The sequence below is a fragment of the Hyla sarda genome, chromosome 1 (assembly GCF_029499605.1).
Source record: "Hyla sarda isolate aHylSar1 chromosome 1, aHylSar1.hap1, whole genome shotgun sequence".
NCBI lineage: Eukaryota > Metazoa > Chordata > Amphibia > Anura > Hylidae > Hyla > Hyla sarda.
Window position 1 is genome coordinate 608,098,576 of NC_079189.1, and position 24,725 is coordinate 608,123,300.

A 24,725-nucleotide genomic window follows, 5' to 3' on the forward strand; every position below is an offset into this window, starting at 1 on the left:
ATGAGCCATAGGAATAGGTCCCCAGACTAGAGGAGCAGTGGAGCACCAAAGCGGGGCAGTATGGTGGCCTATAACTATATATGGTAGCAGTTTGGGGGCCTACAACTATATTTGGGGCTACAGAGGGGGCTCAACAACTTTATGGGACACAAAGCTGGAACTATTACTATGTGTGACAATAAACATGAGGAGTTTGTAAATAGGTGGGTATTGTACTCCAGAAGGAGCCTAAAATGTTTGTTTGGCTGGTTCTGTGGTGAAGTCTTGTACAGGAGAAATCTTAATGGCGGTCTAGGCCAGATAGTGAAGAAAAGAAAAGTAAAACAACTCCGGTTAGAGAAGACATCACCTGTAAATCGGGGGACCGGGGTGATAGGGAGAGGAACAGGGGGCCTCTTATAGAGGAAAGTAAAGCATATGAATTATACTATAATCATTACAAAATGTCTCTAATATGGGGGTACAATTTTTGTGAACGGGCTGTTAAGGGTACTCAGGCGAAAAAGGTTGAGAGCCACTGCCCCAATAAAAATGTAAATCGTCCCTTTTCCCATTCCCCCCCCCCCCCCCCCCAAATAAGCGTATAGCTGGCTATAAGGTAAGCACCTAATCATATTTCTTGGATGTTGACTCATATTTCAACAGATTATTCTTATCCGTTGGCTTCACATATAAATCTGTCCTCAATCTGTCTCCTTCACAATATACCCAGGTTTCCAAAAATGGATACCTATGGTAAAAATTTAACATGGTAAATTTAATGTTTTCATCAATCCAATTTAAAAAAACTGAAAAATTCTTCAATTGCTCTCAAACCCCCACACCGAATCAAAAAAATATAATCTATGTATCTCCCACCTCAGAACATAGCGTGGTGAGATGCATAGATGTTTGACTCTTCCAGATCCGCCATGACGATATTGGCATATGTTGGGGCCATATTTGACCCCATGGCTGTCCCTTTTCTTTGGACATAGAATTTCTCCTCAAACTAAAAATAATTGCATGTGATATCGACCTCAATCAAACCAAGGATGCAATCCAAATTCCACCTATCGAGGGAGTGATGTATATACCCTCGCATATAAATTAATGTAAATGCCCTTAAATGATAATTAATATTATACCGTATATACTCGAGTATAAGCCGACCCGAGTATAAGCCGAGACCCCTAATTTCAACCCAAAATCCCAGGAAAAGTTATTGACTCGAGTATAAGCCTAGGGTGGGAAATACCTCATCCCCCCCTGTCATCATCCAGACCCGTCATTAACATCCTCATCATCCCCTTGTCATCATCCCACACATCCCCCCTTCATCATCCCCTTGTCATCATCCCACGCATCCCCTTATCATCCCACACATCCCCCCTTCATCATCCCCTTGTCATCATCCCACACATCCCCCCTTCATCATCCCCTTGTCATCATCCCACACATCCCCTTATCCCACACATCCCCCCTTCATCATCCCCTTGTCATCATCCCACACATCCCCTTATCCCACACATCCCCCCTTCATCATCCCCTTGTCATCATCCCACACATCCCCCCTTCATCATCCCCTTGTCATCATCCCACACATCCCCCCTTTATCATCCCCTTGTCATCATCCCACACATCCCCTTATCATCCCACACATCCCCCCTTCATCATCCCCTTGTAATCATCCCACACCCCCCCCTTCATCATCCCCACCCCCCTTCATCATCCCCACACCCCCCCCCCCCCTTCATCATCCTCTTCTCATCATTCGCCCTCAGTGGTCTTCAACCTGCGGACCTCCAGAGGTTTCAAAACTACAACTCCCAGCAAGCCCGGGCAGCCATCGGCTGTCCGGGCTTGCTGGGAGTTGTAGTTTTGAAACCTCCGGAGGTCCGCAGGTTGAAGACCACTGCGGCCTTCAACCTGCGGACCTCCAGAGGTTTCAAAACTACAACTCCCAGCAAGCCCGGGCAGCCATCGGCTGTCCGGGCTTGCTGGGAGTTGTAGTTTTGAAACCTCCGGAGGTCCGCAGGTTGAAGACCACTGCGGCCTTCAACATCATCCAGCCCCCTCTCACCCCCTTTAGTTCTGAGTACTCACCTCCGCTCGGCGCTGGTCCGGTCCTGCAGGACTGTCCGGTGAGGAGGTGGTCCGGTGAGGAGGTGGTCCGGGCTGCTATCTTCACCGGGGGCGCCTCTTCTCCGCGCTTCCGGCCCGGAATAGAGCCGTTGCCTTAACAACGACGTATCTGCGTCGTTGTCAAGGCAACGTGACTATTCTGAGGCCGGGCCCGAAGCGCTTAGAAGAGGCCTCCCCGGTGAAGATAGCAGCCCGGACCACCTCCTCACCGGACCACCTCCTCACCGGACAGCCCTGCAGGACCGGACCAGCGCCGAGCGGAGGTGAGTACTCAGAACTAAAGGGGGTGAGAGGGGGGCTGGATGATGTTGAAGGCCGCAGTGGTCTTCAACCTGCGGACCTCCGGAGGTTTCAAAACTACAACTCCCAGCAAGCCCGGACAGCCGATGGCTGCCCGGGCTTGCTGGGAGTTGTAGTTTTGAAACCTCTGGAGGTCCGCAGGTTGAAGACCACTGCGGGTGGGGGAGTTCACTCGAGTATAAGCCGAGGGGGGTGTTTTCAGCACGAAAAATCGTGCTGAAAAACTCGGCCTATACTCGAGTATATACGGTACATACACTATCATAATCATTAATTAGGCCTAGATGTATAAAACTAAACTTTATTTAAATCACAGATAAATTTAGACATAAAGACATATATAAATATAGAAAACATAAATATATCTCAGTAACAGTACAACATTGTGTCTTTTGACCTGATCACAGATGTGGTAGGGGAGGGGGTAAACGGTACAGGTGAACACCTACTCAATAGAGAGCCCTACCTAGTCTATACCCTTGCCCTCACTAATCAATAAGTGTGGACAGGGACAGGGTGATGTAAACATTCCTTTACAGATAGGTCATAAACGAAACAGATTTATATGGCATCTCATGCTCCCTTTCCAACACGTTTCTCCCTTAGCAAATGACTAGGGTTCATCAGGGAATGGAGGAGAAAAATATATCATATAAATATATAAAGTATTGCAGATGGTGTACTGCAGTAGAGTAAAATCACATGATACTAGGGCACAGTTGAGTGAGTCAAGACTGTAAAAAATAATGACAGTCAGACGTAAGAGTCGAGTTCATTCAATAAGTGTACATAGGTAGGTCCATTATATTATGTATGGAACGGCCCATTCCAGGATGGTACCAAGTTAAGGCAGGTAAAGGATCTATATCAGTCTCACAGTGAAACAGCAAAATAGCGAGATGATCCCAGTGTAGTTCAGATAGGGCTATATCAATAGGGTTTAGATGACCCCAGAGGCAAGTTCAGTTCAAGACCTGGACACACACTTGGAAAATGATACAATCCTGTAAGTTAAACGTTGTTGGCCCATCCTGGTAAAAACAGAGGCACTTCCCTTTCATATAGTAGTTACCTAGTGATAAATTCAGATAGATGAAAACGATGTGAGAAAGTGAGACTGTGCGTCCCCGTTTTTCAACCCAATGGTCTTCCCGGACCAGATAGCTCAGATGCGTGGACCCACAAGATGTGGGATCATCTTGCTATTTTGCTGTTTCACTGTGAGACTGATATAGATCCTTTACCTGCCTTAACTTGGTACCATCCTGGAATGGGCCGTTCTCATACATAATATAATGGACCTACCTAAGTACACTTATTGAATGAACTCAGCTCTTACGTCTGACTGTCATTATTTTTTACAGTCTTGACTCACTCAACTGTGCCCTAGTATCATGTGATTTTACTCTATTGCAGTACACCATCTGCAATACTTTATATATTTATATGATATATTTTTCTCCTCCATTCCCTGATGAACCCTAGTCATTTGCTAAGGGAGAAACGCGTTGGAAAGGGAGCACGAGATGCCATTTAAATCTGTTTCTTTATGATCTATCTGTAAAGGAATGTTTACATCACCCTGTCCCTGTCCACACTTATTGATTAGTGAGGGCAAGGGTATAGACTAGGTAGGGCTCTCTATTGAGTAGGGATTCACCTGTACCCTTTACCCCTCCCCTACCACATCTGTAATCAGGTTGAAAGACACAATGTTGTACTGTTACTGAGATATATTTATGTTTTCTATATTTATATATGTCTTTATGTCTAAATTTATCTGTGATTTAAATAAAGTTTAGTTTTATACATCTAGGCCTAATTAATGATTATGATAGTGTATGTATAATATTAATTATCATTTAAGGGCATTTACATTAATTTATATGCGAGGGTATATACATCCCTCCCTCGATAGGTGGAATTTGGATTGCATCCTTGGTTTGATTGAGGTCGATATCACATGCAATTATTTTTTGTTTGAAGAGAAATTCTATGTCCAAAGAAAAGGGACAGCCATGGGGTCAAATATGGCCCCGACATATGCCAATATCGTCATGGCGGATCTGGAAGAGTCAAACATCTATGTATCTCACCGCTATGTTCTGAGGTGGGAGATACATAGATTATATTTTTTTGATTTGGTGAGGGGGTTTGAGAGCAATTGAAGAATTTTTCAGTTTTTTTAAATTGGATTGATGAAGACATAACATTTACCATGTTTAATTTTACCATAGGTATCCATTTTTGGAAACCTAGGTATATTGTGAAGGAGACAGATTGAGGCCAGATTTATATGTGAAGCCAACGAACAAGAATAATCTGTTGAAATATGAGTCAACATCCAAGAAATATGATATGAGAGATATATTTATGTTTTCTATATTTATATATGTCTTTATGTCTAAATTTATCTGTGATTTAAATAAAGTATAGTTTTATACATCTAGGCCTCATTAATGATTATGATAGTGTATGCAAGGATGCAATCCCCAGAAAAATCATAGGAGAGCAAGAACATGACCCTCTGTGCACCTCATATGTGATCAGTGCACGTATAGAGGCTAATATCATCAAATGGCACAAGAAATGCAGTCTATGGGATAATCAGATCGGAAATTTTTATCATAAATTCGAAAGTATCCTAAATATATGATCTAGCTTCTACCACATATCTGCGCAGGACTTTATCTACAAAGATAGATGCTGGACTCAGGACAGACTCAGAACCAGAAACATTGGTCGTCCCGGTGGATGTTCTAGATTTTTATGAATTTTAGGCAAGATATATATTACTGTTTTTCTGGGATGTTGAGGCAATAAGAAACTATGCAAATCATTATCAATGATATCTACCACTAAGGCATGATCAACCAATCTGTTAAGCCTAGTCCTAATCCTTGGTGCGGGATCTTGTGCAACACAAGTGTTAACATTTATATCTCCCAACTGACGATACATTTCCTGGATGTACATGGCACAGTCCATAACTACAATAGCGCCTCCTTTATCAGCGGGTTTTATTACGATATTGTCATTATGGACCAGCCCCTCAAGAGTAATACGTTCAGATTTTGTCATGCTAGAAGTATGCCCCCAATGGACTATAAATCGGCGGCATAGAGTCACTCTTATTATGCAAATTATACTCTTTAAGGGATAGTTCACTATTACACCCAATAGATTTACCAACATCACCTGTAGAGAACCATGCCCTAAGTTTGCCACTTCTAAATAGAGCAAATAAATCAACTTGTAACTAGAACCAATTAATGTCCATTGTTGGGCAAAACCAAAGTCCACAATACAAAACACTCAATTCTGCATTAGAGAGAGTATAAGAAGAGATATTTACCACTAAATTGTTGCTTTGTCCATCTGTTATATGTTGGACGACATCACCTTGTTGGCTTTCAGACTGTGGGTTTGTACAGGTTTCCTTTTGCCTCCGACTGCCCCTTCTGTTGCGTCTCCGCCCCATATGGGCGCACTTTCACCTAAAGAGATGTAGAATCTTCTCTGTGTTTTTGTTGTTACAAAAAAAAAAAACTGGCAATGCTGTCAATTCAAGCAATACGCTTATGAACCACTTCCGGGATGAATGGGGAAACAGCCACTCATAGATTGCACTGAAGTGGAAATGCTCGAGCCCCTAAAGTCCATACGCTCTTGGTTCCCCCAGATCCCTCTGTCCTCCTCCTCAAGATCCTTAAAGGGGTACTCCCGTGGAAAACTTTTTTTTTTTTTTTTTTTTATTCAACTGGTGCCAGAAAGTTAAACAGATTTGTAAATCACTTCTATTAAAAAATCTTAATCCTTCCAGTACTTTTTAGGGGCTATATACTAAAGAGAAATCAAAAAAATAAATGCATTTCCTCTGATGTAATGACCGCAATGCTCTCTGCTGACCTCTGCTGTCCATTTTAGGAACTGTCCAGAGCAGGAAAAAAAATCTCCATAGCAAACATATGCTGCTCTGGACAGTTTCTAAAATTGACAGCAGTCGTCAGCAGAGAGCACTGTGGTCATGACATCAGAGGAAATGCTTTTCTTTTTTGGATTTCTCTTTAGTATACAGCCCATAAAAAGTACTGGAAGGATTAAGATTGGTTAATAGAAGTGATTTACAAATCTGTTTAACTTTCTGGCACCAGTTGATTTAAAAAAAAAAAAAAGTTTTCCACGGGAGTACCCCTTTAAGTCTGCCCAGACCCCTTTGTCCTCCTCAAGACTCCTAAGTCCCCATTAGACCCATAAGTTCCCCCTGACCCGTCTGTCTTCTTTTTTAAGAAACCTATGTCCCCCAGACCCCTTTATCTCACTTCTCAACACCCTTAGTCCCCCTAGACTTTTCTGTTCTTCTTCTTAAGAACCCTACGTCCCCACAGACCGCAAACATGACATAATTGCCCCCCTCTACTATCACTTCATCTTGGAGACATCAAAAGTGCCATATTTGGTAGTTCCTATCTCAATACTTATTTCCCTCACTGTAAATGGGGCTCAGATAACTCATCCTGTCAATTTGGTATTCATGATAATTAATGATCTTTTATGCTTATATAAAACATTCCGTGTGACTTCTCCTACTGTCTGATGACTTTTACAATATTTTTTCTTATGAATCAGGGAGGAGATATGAACAATATTAATGCTCTAGAGACAGATGTGAACGGTGATGAGCAGTATAAGGAGGACTATCCTACAGGGAACGATCTGATCTATATTAATTCTACAGACATAAAGGAAGAAGAAGAGACAGATGTGAGCTGTGATGAACAGTATAAGGAGGACATTCCTACTGGGAAAGATCTTAATTATGTTAATGCTAAAGACATAAAGGAAGAAGACACAGATGTGAGCAGTGATGAGCAGTATAAGGAGGACATTCCTACAGGAAACGATCTGATCTATATTATTTCTACAGACATAAAGGAGGAAGAAGAAGAGACAGATGTAAGCGGTGATGAGCAGTATAAGGAGGAAATTCCTATAGCTTACCGCCCAGGTAAGTAGTAGTCACTAATTGCAAAGAATATATACTGCTGCTGCTATCTTTATTGATCAGGATATATAGTATTTATACACCTCCCCTCCAGCTCTATCGTTATACTTCCGCTATCTCTTTGGGATCAGGATATATAGTAGTTATACCCCTTCCCCTATAGCTCTATCTCTATACAGCTGCTGCTTTCTCTATGGGATCAGTATATATAGTACTTATACACCCCCCTCCCTGTTCTGTCTGCTGCTGCTATGTCTTTGAAATCAGATTATATAGTTGATATACACCTCCCCTGAAGTTGTGTTCACACATTGCATTTTGCATTGTTTTCTTTAGTTTTTGCCATGCTTTCCACAAAATCTCAGCAAAAATATTTCAATTTACCAGCAATTTTGTAAAATTACAAACACAGTCTAAAGACTTCATAAAACATCTCAGCTGTAATTATAGGTAAAACCATTTTCTCCTTTCTTTAAAAAACACACTTTGAATAAGAAAATGTATCAAAACTTCAGATAATGTGAAGTGACCTCAACCCACTTGAGTCTGATCAGTTCACCTGAACTAATTAGATGACCAGGTGCAGTGAGGAGACCCCTACCCCTCTCTGCAAAGCCAGAAGATTCATGGGAAATGTAGGCAGCTTGAGAAAATAATTTCTGTTCTAAAATAGGAATAAGGTATGGATGAAAACCAATGCCTGCCACATCAGCTAAAACAGGTAAGCACAAGGCATACACAAGAACCTATATATTATTCTTTTATAGCCTAAGCTGCACTATATAAGTAAAAATGTAATCCCTCAGTGCTTCTTCAAAGGGGTATTCCAGGGGTACTTTCCTTAAGCCTTTGAGCCCATGATGTCTAGTTATAATCCTGTGTAATTTGACCTTTCCCAGCATTCCATGTGGCCAGAGACAATATGTTATAAGTCACATGATCTTAGGGGTAGGAGGGGTGTTAGTGGTTATGGTGCAAGATGTGGGTGGATAGCATGAGTTCAGTAGTTTCCCCCCTGTAACATAGCTACACCCTCTGGAAACCATGTGACTCATGATATTTTGTAAGTTTTTGAAAATATATAAAATATATAATATAAATAAACCCCTCCAATAATATTTTATTTCACTCCCACTCCTACCCATATAAAAAACAAAAAAAAACAGATTTTTTATCACAGTGTGCGGAATATCAAATTACAGATTGGGTAATTACAAAGTGCAATTGGTCCCGCAAAAAACAAACCCTCATATGACCCTGTAGATGTAAAATATATCAAAAATATAATCTGTTTTATCCTTGGCAGATGACTGTACCAGGAGATCAGAGGAGAATCTTATATCTTCAGATTATAAAGCAGATGATGATATCACACAAGATACATATGAAGAACATTCCATTATCCCAGATACACCCTCAGCCCTTCACAGCCAAGATCTGTCATCTCCTCCTGTTATACAAGTCCTACCTAAAGATTCATCTCAGTCTGTTAAACAAAATAAGGAAAAACTATTTTCATGTCCAGAATGTGGGAAATGTTTTACTCGGAAATCAAATCTTGTTAAACATCAAAGAATTCACACAGGAGAGAAGCCATTTTCATGTCCAGAATGTGGGAAATGTTTTACTGAGAAATCACATCTTGTTAAACATCAAAGAATTCACACAGGAGAGAAGCCATTTTCATGTCCAGAATGTGGGAGATGTTTTAGTCTCAAATCACATCTTGTTGAACATCAAAGAATTCACACAGGAGAGAAGCCATTTTCATGTCCAGAATGTGGGAAATGTTTTACCAAGAAATCATCTCTTGCTGATCATCAAAGAATTCACACAGGAGAAAAGCCATTTTCATGTGCAGAATGTGGGAGATATTTTAGTCACAAATCACATCTCGTTATACATCAAAGAATTCACACAGGAGCGAAGCCATTTTCATGTGAAGAATGTGGGAAATGTTTTACCAAGAAATCAACTCTTGTGAGACATCAACAAATTCACACAGGAGAGAAGCCATTTCCATGTCAAGAATGTGGGAAATGTTTTACCAAGAAATCATCTCTTGCTGATCATCAAAGAATTCACACAGGAGCGCAGCCATTTTCATGTGCAGAATGTGGGAGATGTTTTACCATGAAATCAACTCTTGTGAGACATCAACAAATTCACATAGGAGAAAAGCCATTTTCATGTCCAGAATGTGGGAAATGTTTTACCAAGAAATCATCTCTTGCTGTTCATCGAAGAATTCACACAGGAGAAAAGACATTTTCATGTGCAGAATGTGGGAGATGTTTTAGTCACAAATCAGATATTTTTGAACATCAAAGAATTCACATAGGAGAGAAGCCATTTTCATGTTCAGAATGTGGAAAATGTTTTACACAACAGCCAAGTCTTGTTACACATCAAAGAACTCACAGGTGAGAAACCATTTTCATGTTCAGAATGTGGGAAATGTTTTACTGACAAATCATATCTTAGTCAACATCAAAGAACTCACACAAGGGAGAAGCCATTTTCATGTTCAGAATGTGGGAAATGTTTTACTCAGAAATCCGATCTTGTTAAGCATCAAATAATTCACACAGGACAGAAGCAATTTTCATGTTCAGAATGTGGGAAATGTTTTACTCAGAAATCAATACTTATCAGACATCTAAGAATTCACACAGTAGAGAAGACAATTCAGAGCAATAAATGATGCAGATAACACATCTATATATTAACCATGTACATAGGATATCTGACATTTATACATATATCATATACTGCATCTCCAAACTTGTTCCCAATTGTTAATAAAAGTTTTCTTTTAGAACGTAGTCACCGATCCAGCGATGTCATCACTATAGTTTACATGGTAGGAGAAGAGTGTGATATATGGTTGTGATATTCACTGCTCCTCATGGAGAAGACCCAACAGGCATAATCCATGGGGAGCTGCTACTGGAGACCCAAACACCTCAGAGAGAAGGGACTTATTCCAGTGATGAAGAATTCCAGGACATGACCAGATTAGAGACACAAAATCACTTCTATCTTCTGGCTTCTAGGACATTATTCTGATGGAAGAACTTTACACATTATACAAAGTCCTATAGGTGTTGGGGAACATTTATAGACAATTGTTGGCCCCGGTTGTCATGGCGTACCATAGGCCCCCTGCCTCCATATTACACAGGTCTGATGGGGGAACAGGTAATTTACGCACAGAAAATCTCCACTTCTGCTGCACTGTGTTTATTTCCTTGAAAAAATGCTGTGGCCAGATGTTAGTTGTAAATAAATAGGAAATCGCTAAATGCCTTTTTCACTTGGCGTTTTTCACTCTCTATGGAAGTGCGGGTGCACGGTTAGGGTCCCAAACCATTTGTAATTAAAGCAAGAATAACGTAGCACACCACTTGCGGTGAATACGGAAATTTGTTTAATTAAAGCAATCTAAAAACAATGTGACGATTATGACCTTCCTCAGACCAGATTGCTGCGGAGGAATGCGGAGTCAAGGAGCAGCAGCGGTAAAATAACGTGTAACAGGTAGGTGGTAAGTGACCGTAGTCGCATGTGGCTTCATAAGTATTTATTTTGTCGCAATGTTCTTCTTTTTTTTTTTTTTTTTTTTTTTTTACATCTACCAAACACGCAAATTTTCTACAGCCCTGACCAGACAGGTACAATTCCCTTTTTGTACAGTATTTTTTAGAGATATACCTTTCATACCTTTTTGGGACATATAATGATGATATCCCTGTTATTTTTGCTTACGTTTTGAATTTCAAAAAGCCCCCCCCCCCCCCTCTGCGAGTTTGGACAAAATGCTTATTGCAATGTAAGCTGAAGGGCAAATCAATGATATTCCAAATTTTTTTGGCCTTTTTTTTATTTGGGTCATAACATAAAGCGTTGGGGCAAATGTCTGCTTTGCTTCTCTGAATTACTGCCTTGTGTTTTTAAATGGGCACTGTCAGATATAAAAACTTTTTATAAGTTTTACATCTTGGCAAAACAATAGTTTTTCTAATACACTTCTTTAAAAAAAAAAAAAAAAAAAAAAAAAAAATCACATTTTATTAAAGAAAACTGCCTCCGAAAATCCCACACTAGGGGTCCCCATAGCTCCTGGGACATTGATGAGTCCCATAGCAGCATGAGTGTGTCCAAGGGACCCACTTGTCTCAGCTGCACGCAGTATTGGAGGCTCCGTGTCTGAAGCCTCACGACCACGGGGCTGGAGGATTGTGACGTCAAAGAGGAGAGAAACAACAGCAAAGAGAACAATTACGTTTTTGCCCAAGTAAAACTCGGAAACCCTGCCTAAGATCTTACAGCGTACATACCTGATATGTGGATTGGATGGACGAGGCTTGTCCACAGTGTACAGAGCCCTGCTTGTCCGCAGTGTACAGAGCCCTGCTTGTCCTCAGTGTAGAGAGCCCTGCTTGTCCTCAGTGTACAGAGCCCTGCTTGTCCTCAGTGTAGAGAGCCCTGCTTGTCCTCAGTGTACAGAGCCCTGCTTGTCCTCAGTGTACAGAGCCCTGCTTGTCCTCAGTGTACAGAGCCCTGCTTGTCCTCAGTGTACAGAGCCCTGCTTGTCCTCAGTGTACAGAGCCCTGCTTGTCCTCATGCTATGAGTGTGAGTGCAGTATAACTGCATGACCGTATGTGCAGTATAAATGCTATGAGCGTGAGTGCAGTATAAATGCTATGACCGTATATGCAGTATAAATGCTATGACCGTAGCACCGCTGTCACCCACTGACTACTGGTCTGCAAAAGTAGCCAACAGTCAGTGAGTGGCACACCCCCTGACTCGGCGGTGAGGCTGAGTTTCCGCCCAGAGGTGGCCAGCGGGCTGCCCTAGATAACTGACCATATAATACCCTGGACAGCGAGGCTCGAATAGAGAGAGCAGGCCCCAGAGCTTGCCACTGGCGGGAGATTCAAACACCTGCCCAACTCACAGCTGCACAAACCACCTGACGTCGCCGAACGCCCGACACGCCCTGACCTGTGAGTAGGGAGCATTATATACCCCACACCGCTCCCACAAATACACCGTAACAGGCTTACACATATACTATAATACATGAATATACTATAGTACTAAAATACATGTATACAAGCTGTGCAAGGTATTCAGCTCTCCTCCGTGTCCTGCAGCACACGGACCGGTGCAAATATGTTAAAAGAAACCAATGTCCAGCGTTGCTCCCGTAAAAGTATGCTTCTTTATTGACTTATAGCATAAAAACCACAGGTAAACAGAGACCAGGTAGACACAGGTGACGCGTTTCAGTCCTTCAAAGGGCCTTAATCATTCAACAAACAGAGACTAGGTGAATCCATATATAGGGACAGAGGGGGTGTATACCCGCATCACATGAGCAAGGGAACATCACTATCACTTATCACTAAAAAACACATTAAAATGATTATTAAACCATATAGTATCTCCAAGATCATATGAATGTGTTGTTCGGGACAGACCACAGAGCTCATGACCAATTAATATAATTTTATTATTATACAGAAAAAAGGAGATTTTTTTGTACTCACTGTAAAATCTCTTTCATGTAGCCTTCATTGGGGGACACCTAACTGATGGGTATATGCTCTTGCCACTAGGAAGCGCTGACACTAGAAAAAAGAAAAGTCAGCTCCTCCCTGGCAGGATATACTCGCCCTCCTGCAGTGAGGTAACCAGTTCAGTCACAAAGCAGTAGGAGAAGCCAACGAGGAAATAAGTCTAAAGGACCCTAGAAAGGAATCCCGGAGAACCCAAGAAGCAGAAAAAGAAATGTGTGGGTGCGGTGTCCCCCAATGAAGGCTATGAGAAAGAGATTTTACGGTGAGTACAAAAAAATCTCCTTTTCTCGGTCGCTCTTCATGGGGGGACACCTAACTGATGGGACGTACCAAAGCAGTCCCCTAGGGTGGGAAAAAAACAACCACCAGCGAAAAAAGGAGACAGTCCCAAGACTGAACCTGCATGACCGCAAGGCCAGCGGACGAGCCCCCAGGTCGGAGGCACACTAGCCCCAGAAAATGATCTCCCGGAAGATCTCCCGTCCAAGGAGATGGGCCAGGACCCAACGGAAAGGTCCGTCCTCTGTAGGGACCCAAGGCACAGGGTCCATGTAGAGAGACAAAGAAAACCCCAGGAAAAAAAGGGAAACAGATGTCCGCGAACAACTCTCCTGGCAAAAAAATTGCCATAAAGAAGTGAAGGAGAGCAGAATAGACGTACCACCCCGACGAACGGGATCGCGGAGGAGACGGGTCGGGCCGCTACAGATGTCCAAGACCTGACACATCACTAAGGCTCAAGGATCGGAAACCGCCCGAAAAGAAGGCACACCGCAGCATCGTAGGACAGAGTCCCAAACAAGGGGACCAACAGTGATAGATCACAATCGACCGAGTAGACCAGAGCAACCTTAAGAACATCCCGTCAGAACCGGAATGGAGAGAGAACCAAGGAGAACTCAGCTTGGACTCCCAGGGTCTGGGCATAGGAAGGATCACTCCAGAAGACTGTGGTGTCAATGCAGTACGACTAACACAGACCAAAGGGAAGAAAGACACACCCCTTCCAGGGAGAGCACCAGGCTGCGATAGTCACCAGAAAGCACACAAGCAGAGGCAGGAAAATGTACTGCAGCAAAAAAACAAAAAAGTCCCTCCATAGGAGGGAAAAAACAAGGGTGGTCGAGACGACGACTCAAGTCCAGACCTACGACAAGCACCCTGATCCCCGCACCCCCTGTGAAAAGGGGGATTGGCAAGCGCACTAGGCGCAGAAGGAGCAGGGAAACTGAAAGACTGGTTGGCAACCCTCGGCGCGAGGAGGAGCCACTTTGCATCCCAAGAGGGATCGGAACCTCGCACACTGAAGCCGGGCGACAAATACAAGACGTGTTGAGAACCATGTCCAGACAGGGACCATTAGGCACCTGAGTCACTCTGGACAGGGACCCCGGAAGGAACACGCGGAAGAACAGGGAGGGGCTGAACCGACAGGCCCCATGTCAGAACAGGGGGCACAACCACCTCGGAACCTTTGGAACAAATCACCGGAAAACACCTGGGCGCACCCCACCGAGCCAAAGGAAGGAGGGCTCTACTCCTACAAAGCGGTCCTAGCATATGTAGGAACACAGGCCTGGGGAGCCCACGATAACAGTGGCGTACCAAGACTGCAGACACTGTGAAAACACAGACCTCCAAGGGAGCAGAAGAAAAGCCCCAGCAGACCAACAGTGCCCCAAGAAAGGAGAACAGAGCGATGCTACTGTTACTGCGAAAGGAAGAAAAAAGGGGGTCCCAAGAAACCACATGCACACCTCTGCAGGACTGCACGTGGAAGAGAGACACAGGACTACAGCTGCGGAAGCAGCTGAATGGGGAAGGTGATCAGGTGGAATAGAATACCAAGCAGGCACAATCTGGCCACGTGGCAAGGAGACCGTGGCCACGGCGAGTCCCGCACACGGAAACACACAGTGGAGAGAGATACCAGCCTGTAGACAGAATAGCATGTAGAGAGGGACCTGGACAAGCAGGTAACCCCGTAAACCAGTATGTGATGCATTGTATAAGGCACATAGGCAACTCTGAGAGACTCACTTGTAAACTACCATGGCAGTGGTGAACTACCATCTACGGGGTGACAAAGCCTGAGAGATGACCCGAAGGTGGAAAGGCGGGGAGGCCAAGAAACCCCACCCCCTGACGAGAGGGGGAGAGAGAGGGAACTGGAGGGACCGTGGAAAGCATCCTTGACATCCTGTAGAGCATCCGTGAGACACGCTGGGACAGGGCCAATATACCACACACAACAGTGGGGTACTGGAACTCCAGTCGCAAAAAAACATCCGCCGTGTGACTGTCGGCAGAAGAAGATATGCAGACAACTGTCTGGCTTACCGGTACGGGTCCCTAGGGGACAACGAGTGAGTCCATCGGGAAAACTCATACAGCAGTGAGGTACCGGAAGTCCGGTCGCAGAGACACCAGCCATGTGATGTGAAACAGGTGGTGCAGGAAACCCTGCAGACTACTACCTGGCTTACAGGAAGAAAACCATGGGGATGAAACACTTCATGGGCACCTCACTCAGTAGTGAGGTACTGGAGCCCCAGCCGCAGAAGCAGATACACCAGCTGAGTAATGTGGGACAGGCGGTGTGGATAACCCCGCCGACCAAAGTCTGGCCGACCGGCATCCAAGGCAGACAGCGATGCATCCCTTCAGCACCTCACCCAGGAGTGAGGTACCAGAACTCAAGCCGCACACACATCAGCCGCTGGAAACATGACAGGTGGTGTAGGCTGGTATGGATCCACAGAAGGCAGGTGGTGTAGGCAACAATGCAGACCTCTGTCTAGCTTACTGAAATGGGTCCGTAGGAGACAAGGAACCTTAGGGTCCTTAAGGAACAGCAGGGCAGTACACCACATACCGCACCAGCCATGGGGTATCGGAACTGCAGCCACAGATACAGCAGCCGTGAGACAGGCGGCAAAGGGAACCATGCAGACCACTGTCTGGCTTATTGGTATGGGTCCTGAAGACACATCAGGTCAGTTCTCCATATACTGCACCCAGCAGTGGGGTATCGGAACTGCAGCAACAAATACTTCAGCCGTGAGAAGTGTGACAAACGGCAGAGTAGACCATGCAGACCTCTGTCTGGCTTACTGGTATGGGTCCTGAAGGCACATCGGTCAGTTCTCCACATACCGCACTCAGCAGTGGGGTATCGGAACTGGAGTAACAAATACATCAGCCGTGATACGTGTGACAAACGGCAGAGTAGACCATGCAGACCACTGTCCGACTTACTGGCATGGGTCCTGAAGACACATCAGGTCAGTTCTCCACATACCGTACCCAGCAGTGGGGTATCGGAACTGCAGCCACAAACACAACAGCCGTGAGTCGTGGGACAAAAGGCAGAGGAACCATGCAGACCACTGTCTGGCTTACTGGTATGGGTCTTGAAGACACATCGGGTCAGTTCTCACATACCGCACCCAGCAGTGGGGTACCAGAACTGCAGCCACAAACTCAACAGACTTGAGTCGTGTGACAAAAAGCAGAGTAAAATATGCAGAGCACTGCCTGGCTTACTGGTACAGGTCCGGAGCAGAAACGAGACATGCCATCGGACACCTCGCACAGCAGAGAGGTACTGGAACTCTAAAATGGGTGATGAGGGACAGGTGGATGCCAGGTGGTAGAGGAAACCATGCAGACCACCATCTGACTGGAATGGGTCCCAAGTAGAGAAAAGTTCTGCTACCGGACACCTCGCACCAGCAGAGAGGAACAGGAGCGCCAGCCATTAAGGTGGCAGCTGGGGGAAGAGAGACAGGTGAGGCCACTATTTGGCACGGATACGAGGTTTAAAACTTGTCCTCACAGGGATATTGCCCTGGAACCTAGCACTGGGTGAGAGACTCCGGAGCACTAGATGCATAGCCTATGGAGAAGGGAGCACGTAGTATTCTAAGAACACCCCAGGATGGGTGGCCGGCAGACATGACAGATAAAAAAAAACCAAAGGCGACCGAAGTGTCTGTCAGGAACGCCCTTTTATAAGGTTAGGAGGGAACAGACATCTTGGATACATGCCAGATAGTTCCCAAGGGACCACGCATCCCTGGAATTATAACCTGCTATGGCGTTGCAATATGCACCACAACGGTGGGCAACAATGCAAAAACAGGGACGCCAGAGGGATACCATAAGGAGCTGATGGATAGCGTATATAAAGGTCACAAACTAGGGTGACTGAAACAAGGAAAACAGCCCTGAATGCAGACTCCAGGACTGCGAAAATCGCCGACCGGCCAAGGCTGTAAGAGAAGTAGGGTGCAATACCAAAGTTTTGCCACAAGAGAGCGCCAAACTCCTTCTTCAAGGCTGCATGTTAAAATAGGAAGTAACTCACACCTGGCCAACTAAGGCTGCAGTAGCGCGAGATTTCCACCAGGGGGAGCAAGAACCCATGGTAGTACAGGTGGAATATAAATATATATATATATATATATATATATATATATATATATATATATATATATACACACACACACACATCTCTATCTATTTATTTTTTTCCCCCAACTGAAGAGAGAGGGAGACGGGGAGGTGTCTCACAGACACCCCATCCTGCGCCCGCCCCCAGGAGCAGCGACGGCGGAGCAGCGCTAAGCCGCCAACTGCTCAGGGATTAAGTAGGAGACCAGGCTGGGGGGCGGGGGGTTCCCGCGGGGCCGCAGGTCATGGAGGCCGACAGAGCTGCTCTCCTCTGGAGCGCCGCCGACCCGTACGGGAAAGGGGCGGAGCTAAACTCAGCTGAAGGGGGAGCCGGCCGGAGAGCTGCACCGGCCGCAACCCCCACCATCTGACAGACCATGGCCCTGAACCAGTCAGGGGACATTATCCCTCTGACATCCCTGGAAAACTAAAACCCCTGCAGCGTGCCAGACCGGGGAGCTCGCTGAGGGGAGGAGAGGGGCGGAACAAAGCCCCGTAAGAAGAGGCAGAGACTCTCCATCCCCTGTCGTGCTCTGAAGGCAGCGCCGGTGTGAGGTGGACTCTCGGGCCCCGTGAATTTCCGCGCTGAACTCGGGGAAGAAGGGGGGCGGAGCCACCTGCCGCCATTAAGGCTCCCGCTGCCGGCCACAGCGCCGGAGAAGCTGGAGCCGTGGCTGTAGTAAAAAAAATAAAGGGAGCTGCTGGAAAAAACAAAAGGCGGCTGCCTGGAGAAAAACTCAGACTCATGACCCCTTAAACCGCCCCCACAAGATACAGTCCATGAGTGGCTGTCCTCAACGGAGAATTAACCCCTTAAGTCCTCTGTGGGGGGGGGACCCCTTAAGTCCTCTGCGGGGGAGGGGGGGAGGAGACATACTCACCCAATCATCTTTACCTACTCACCTATCTTCACATACTCACCTAGAGACGTCTTCAGCCAGCATTTTAGTCACCTGCACACGTCATGCTGCTACAGCCCAAGACGAGAAGGAAAAATAGGGGGACCTGGACCCACGGTGCAACCCCAGGCGCTGGCCGTTGGCGGGAAGGGGCATTGGAATCTTCATCAATGTCCCGTGCCCCTTAGCCACACATGGGGGAACAGGTAGCGCCATGCTCCTGAACCCCCACCTGAAAAAGGGAAACAAAAAGGAGTAAAGAACCTGACTAAACAGCCCTTACTAGAAAATAATAAAAAGACCAGGTCTGAAGAGCTCCAGACCTGTGTGTCTACCTCCTAGCTGACACTAGTTAAAACTGGTTAACTCACTGCAGGAGGGCAGGTATATCCTGCCAGGGAGGAGCCGACTTTTCTTTTTTCTAGTGTCAGCGCCACCTAGTGGCAAGAGCATATATCAGTTAGGTGTCTCCCAATGAAGAGCGACCGAGAAATATATATAATGCATGCATTTTCAATTGGTGCTCTTGTCATGTCACACAAAAAACACAATGTTGAATGGGACGAACAATGTGAACAGGTTTGTAAAAACCCGTAAACCAACATAAAACAACTAAAACAAGAAATGATAAAGTTGTTATCTATGTAATAAAGGCAAATTATATGCATACTAAAGTTGTAGATGTTGGTTTAGTTGTGATACAAACATATGTGTAGACTAGAAGAGCAAAGTTCTAAATTCGCATGACTGCCGCAGCTATAATGAGAAATAACCAGTGCATAATAATCATTATAATATAATGCTGCAATATATTTTATAATGTGTTTGGTAGTCATACATTCCAGGGCTAGAAGCCTGAATAAATAACCAAAGAAAGATAGGGGGTGGGGAAGAAAAAGAAGGAAAACTGCCTATAAAATCAAGACCAAAACCTATCGTTTATGAACTACGGATATATCCTAAAATACAAGGTAGCAACCTAATAATGTAATATGGTATCTAATCTTTTGATAAGACCTTTAGGTACACGGCTTCCTAATCTTAGGATCCAATAGACTTCTAATCATTTTTGTCTAATATTGCCCCCACTGATTGGCATCGTAATTCTTTCCAGACCCTGTACAGTTAGTGATGCGGTATTGCCCGCGTGTCTCTCTCTGCACAGTACCTGGATCCAATGGATACATGTCGCAAGTATTGCCCGCATGTCTCTCTGCACAGTGTCTGGATCCAATGGATACATGTCGCGAGTATTGCCCGCATGTCTCTCTGCATAGTGCCTGGATCCAATGGGTACATGTCGCGAGTATTGCCCGCATGTCTCTCTGCATAGTGCCTGGATCCAATGGATACATGTCGCGAGTATTGCCCGCATGTCTCTCTGCACAGTGCCTGGATCCAATGGATACATGTCGCGAGTATTGCCTGCATGTCTCTCTCTGCACAGTGCCTGGATCCAATGGATACATGTCGCGAGTATTGCCTGCATGTCTCTCTGCACAGTGCCTGGATCCAATGGATACATGTCGCGAGTTGAAGTGCGGTATGTCGGACAAATGTTTCTTCACTCGTACCTTGAGTGGATTGGTGGTACATCCGACATACTGCAGTTCACACTCGTGACATGTAAAAACATAAACCACATGGGAAGTGTTGCAATTAATGTATTGCTTAATTTGAAAGATATTACCGTCAGATGAGGATTTCACAGAAGTAGAATTATGCATGATGTTACAGCATATACACCTAGTATGTCCGCATTTATATGAGCCCAAGTGTTTCAACCACACCGTTTTTTTCTTTTGTGGATCCACTTGATCCAAGAACAAACTGGGTGAAATTTTTTGTCCTATTGTTTGTGCCTTTCTAGAGACACACTTGTACCCATCCAGGAATACTTCACTAAAAGCCGGATCACTTGTGATAATTGGCATGTACTTGTGAATGATGCCGCATATATTCTTAACCCCTTGAGGACGGAGCCCATTATAACCCTAAGGACGGGAGCATTTTTTGCAAATCTGACCACTGTCACTTTAAGCATTAATAACTCTGGGATGCTTTTACTTATAAATTTGATTCCGAGATTGTTTTTTCGTGACATATTCTACTTTATGGTAGTGGTAAATTTTTGTCGATACTTGCATAATTTCTTAGTGAAAAATTCCAAAATTTGATGAAAAATTTGAAAATGTTGCATTTTTCTAACTTTGAAGCTCTCTGCTTGTAAGGAAAATAGACATTCCAAATAAATTATATATTGATTCACAAATACAATATGTCTACTTTATATTTGCATCATAAAATTGACTTGTTTTTACTTTTGGAAGACATCAGAGGGCTTCAAAGTTCAGCAGCAATTTTCCAATTTTTGACAAAATTTTCAAAATCGGAATTTTTCAGGGACCAGTTCAGGTTTGATGTGGATTTGAAGGGCCTTCCTATTAGAAATACCCCACAAATGACCCAATTATAAAAACTGCACCCCTCAAAGTATCCAAAATGACATTCAGTAAGTTTGTTAACCCTTTAGATGTTTCACAGGAATAGAAGCAAAGTGAAGGAGAAAATTCAAAATCTTCATTTTTTACACTCGCATGACGTCAGTGCGCCGCGCCGTGCATAGCAACGACGCCGAGGACGCACACCGGAGGCCTGCAGCAGCGCGGACCCGACCCCGGCAACAGGTAATTATGCCACCGGGGATGGGGGGAGGCAACAGGGCAGCGGCGGCGGCAATGGGTGCCGCTGCCCCTTCTCTCCCCCTGGCTGTCGGCGCCGCTTCTCTCCCCCTGGCTATCGGCGCCGGCAATGGTGCGCCGGCACCGATAGTCAGGGGGACAGAACGGGCAGCGGCTCCGATAGCCAGGGGGAGAGAAGGGCCGGCAGCAGGGCTCTAGACCCCAGGAAAGGCAGGCGGAGAGAAGCCGGCAGCAATGGTCTCTCTCCCCCTGCCTTTCCTGGGGGGTGTATCGGGGTATACACGCGCACACATGCACCCTCATTTTACCATGGATATTTGGGTAAAAAACTTTTTTTTACCCAAATATCCTTGGTAAAATGAGGGTGCGTGTTATAGGCCGGTGCGTGGTATACCCCGATAAATACGGTAATACATGTATATACTATAGTACTGTAATACATGTATATGCTATAATACTATAATACATGTATATACTATAATACTATAATACATGTATATACTATAATACTATAATACATGTATATACTATAATACATGTATACACTATAATACTATAATACATGTATATGCTATAATACTATAATACATGTATATGCTATAATAATATAATACATGTATATACTATAATACTATGATACATGTATATACTATAATACATGTATATACTATAATACATGTATATACTATAATACTATAATTCATGTATATGCTATAATACTATAATACATGTATATACTATAACACTATAATACATGTATATACTATAATACTATAATACATGTATATACTATAACACTATAATACATGTATATACTATAACACTATAATACATGTATATACTATAATACTATAATACATGTATATGCTATAATACTATAATACATGTATATGCTATAATACTATAATTCATGTATATACTATAATACATGTATATACTATAATACTATAATACATGTATATACTATAATACATGTAAATACTATAATACATGTATATACTATAATACTATAATACATGTATATACTATAATACTATACTACATGTATATACTATAATACTATAATACATGTATATATTATAATACTATAATACATGTATATACTATAATACTATAATACATGTATATACTATAATACATGTATATACTATAATACTATAATACATGTATATGCTATAATACTATAATACATGTATATGCTATAATACTATAATACGTGTATATACTATAATACTATAATACATGTATATACTATAATACTATAATACATGTATATACTATAATACTATAATACATGTATATACTATAATACTATAATACATGTATATACTATAATACTATAATACATGTATATACTATAATACAGACATTTAGTGTATTTTGTCCTGTTATTGTCGGTGTCCATACATCTTCTTATCCACATAGACACCTACAGTCACCGTCCTCTGACATATACACTATAATACATGTATATACTATAATGCTATCATACATGTATATGCTATAATACTATAATCCATGTATATACTATAATACTATAATCCATGTATATACTATAATACTATAATACATGTATATACTATAATACTATAATACATGTATATACTATAATACATGTATATGCTATAATACATGTATATACTATAATACTTATATACTATAATACTATAATACATGTATATACTATAATACTATAATACATGTAGATACTATAATACTATAATACATGTAGATACTATAATACTATAATACATGTAGATACTATAATACATGTATATACTATAATACATGTATATGCTATAATACTATAATACATGTATATGCTATAATACTATAATACATGTATATACTATAATACTATAATACATGTATATACTATAATACATGTAAAGACTATAATACATGTGTATACTATAATACATGTATATACTATAATACTATAATACATGTATATACTATAATACTATAATACATGTATATACTATAATACATGTATATACTATAATACTATAATACATGTATATACTATGATACTATAATACATGTATACACTATAATACATGTATATACTATAATACATGTATATACTATAATACTATAATACATGTATATACTATAATACTATAATACATGTATATACTATAATACTATAATACATGTATATACTATAATACATGTATATACTATAATACAGACATTTAGTGTATTTTGTCCTGTTATTGTCGGTGTCCATACATCTTCTTATCCACATAGACACCTACAGTCACCGTCCTCTGGCATATACACTATAATACATGTATATGCTATAATACTATAATACATGTATATACTATAATACATATATATGCTATAATACTATAATACATGCATATACTATAATACTATAATACATGTATATACTATAATACTATAATACATGTATATACTATAATACATGTATATACTATAATACTATAATACATGTATATACTATAATACTATAATACATGTATATACTATAATACTATAATACATGTATATACTATAATACTATAATACATGTATATACTATAATACTATAATACATGTATATACTATAATACATGTATATACTATAATACTATAATACCTGTATATACTATAATACTATAATACATGTATATACTATAATATATATATACTATAATACTATAATACATGTATATACTATAATACATGTATATACTATAATACTATAATACATGTACCGTATTTATCAGGGTATACCACGCACCGGCCTATAACACGCACCCTCATTTTACCAAGGATATTTGGGTAAAAAAAGTTTTTTACCCAAATATCCATGGTAAAATGAGGGTGCGTGTGTGCGCGTGTATACCCCGATATACCCCCAGGAAAGGCAGGGGGAGAGAGGCCGTCGCTGCCCGCTTCTCTCCCCCTGCCTTTCCTGGGGTCTAGAGCGCTGCTGTCGGCCCTTTTCACCCCCTGGTTATCGGCGCCGCTGCCCGTTCTGTCCCCCTGACTATCGGTACCGGCGCCCCATTGCCGGCGCCGATAGCCAGGGAGAGAGAAGCGGCGCCGACAGCCAGGGGGAGAGAAGGGGCAGCGGCACCCATTGCCGGTGCCGCTGCCCCGTTGCCTCCCCCCATCCCCGGTGGCATAATTACCTGAGTCCGGTCCGCGCTGCTCCGCTGCTCCAGGCCTCCGTCGTGCGTCCCCGGCGTCATTGCTATGCGCTGAACGGCGCGGCGCTCTGACGTCATGCGCCGCGCCGTGCATAGCAATGACGCCGGGGACGCACGACGGAGGCCTGGAGCAGCGGAGCAGCGCGGACCGGACTCAGGTAATTATGCCACCGGGGATGGGGGGAGGCAACGGGGCAGCGGCGCCGGCAATGGGTGCCGCTGCCCCTTCTCTCCCCCTGGCTGTCGGCGCCGCTTCTCTCTCCCTGGCTATCGGCGCCGGCAATGGGGCGCCGGCACCGATAGTCAGGGGGACAGAACGGGCAGCGGCGCCGATAACCAGGGGGTGAAAAGGGCCGACAGCAGCGCTCTAGACCCCAGGAAAGGCAGGGGGAGAGAAGCGGGCAGCGACGGCCTCTCTCCCCCTGCCTTTCCTGGGGGTGTATCGGCGTATAACACGCACACAGACTTTAGGCTAAAAATTTTAGCC

General features: G+C 43.2%; 2 protein-coding genes across 3 annotated transcripts in view; both read left to right on the forward strand.

Annotated features, from left to right (window-relative positions):
• Positions 1 to 24,725, forward strand: part of LOC130297591 (oocyte zinc finger protein XlCOF22-like) — a 256,559-nt gene that overhangs the window by 105,249 nt on the left and 126,585 nt on the right. The window lies entirely within an intron of this gene.
• LOC130299811 (uncharacterized) overlaps positions 6,970 to 24,725 on the forward strand; it is a 95,938-nt gene continuing 78,182 nt past the window's right edge. Inside the window, 3 exon segments of the mRNA XM_056551496.1 lie at positions 6,970 to 7,432; positions 8,736 to 9,849; positions 9,851 to 10,130. Coding sequence (XP_056407471.1) covers positions 7,021 to 7,432; positions 8,736 to 9,849; positions 9,851 to 10,130 — 1,806 coding nt within the window. The 5' untranslated portion in view covers positions 6,970 to 7,020.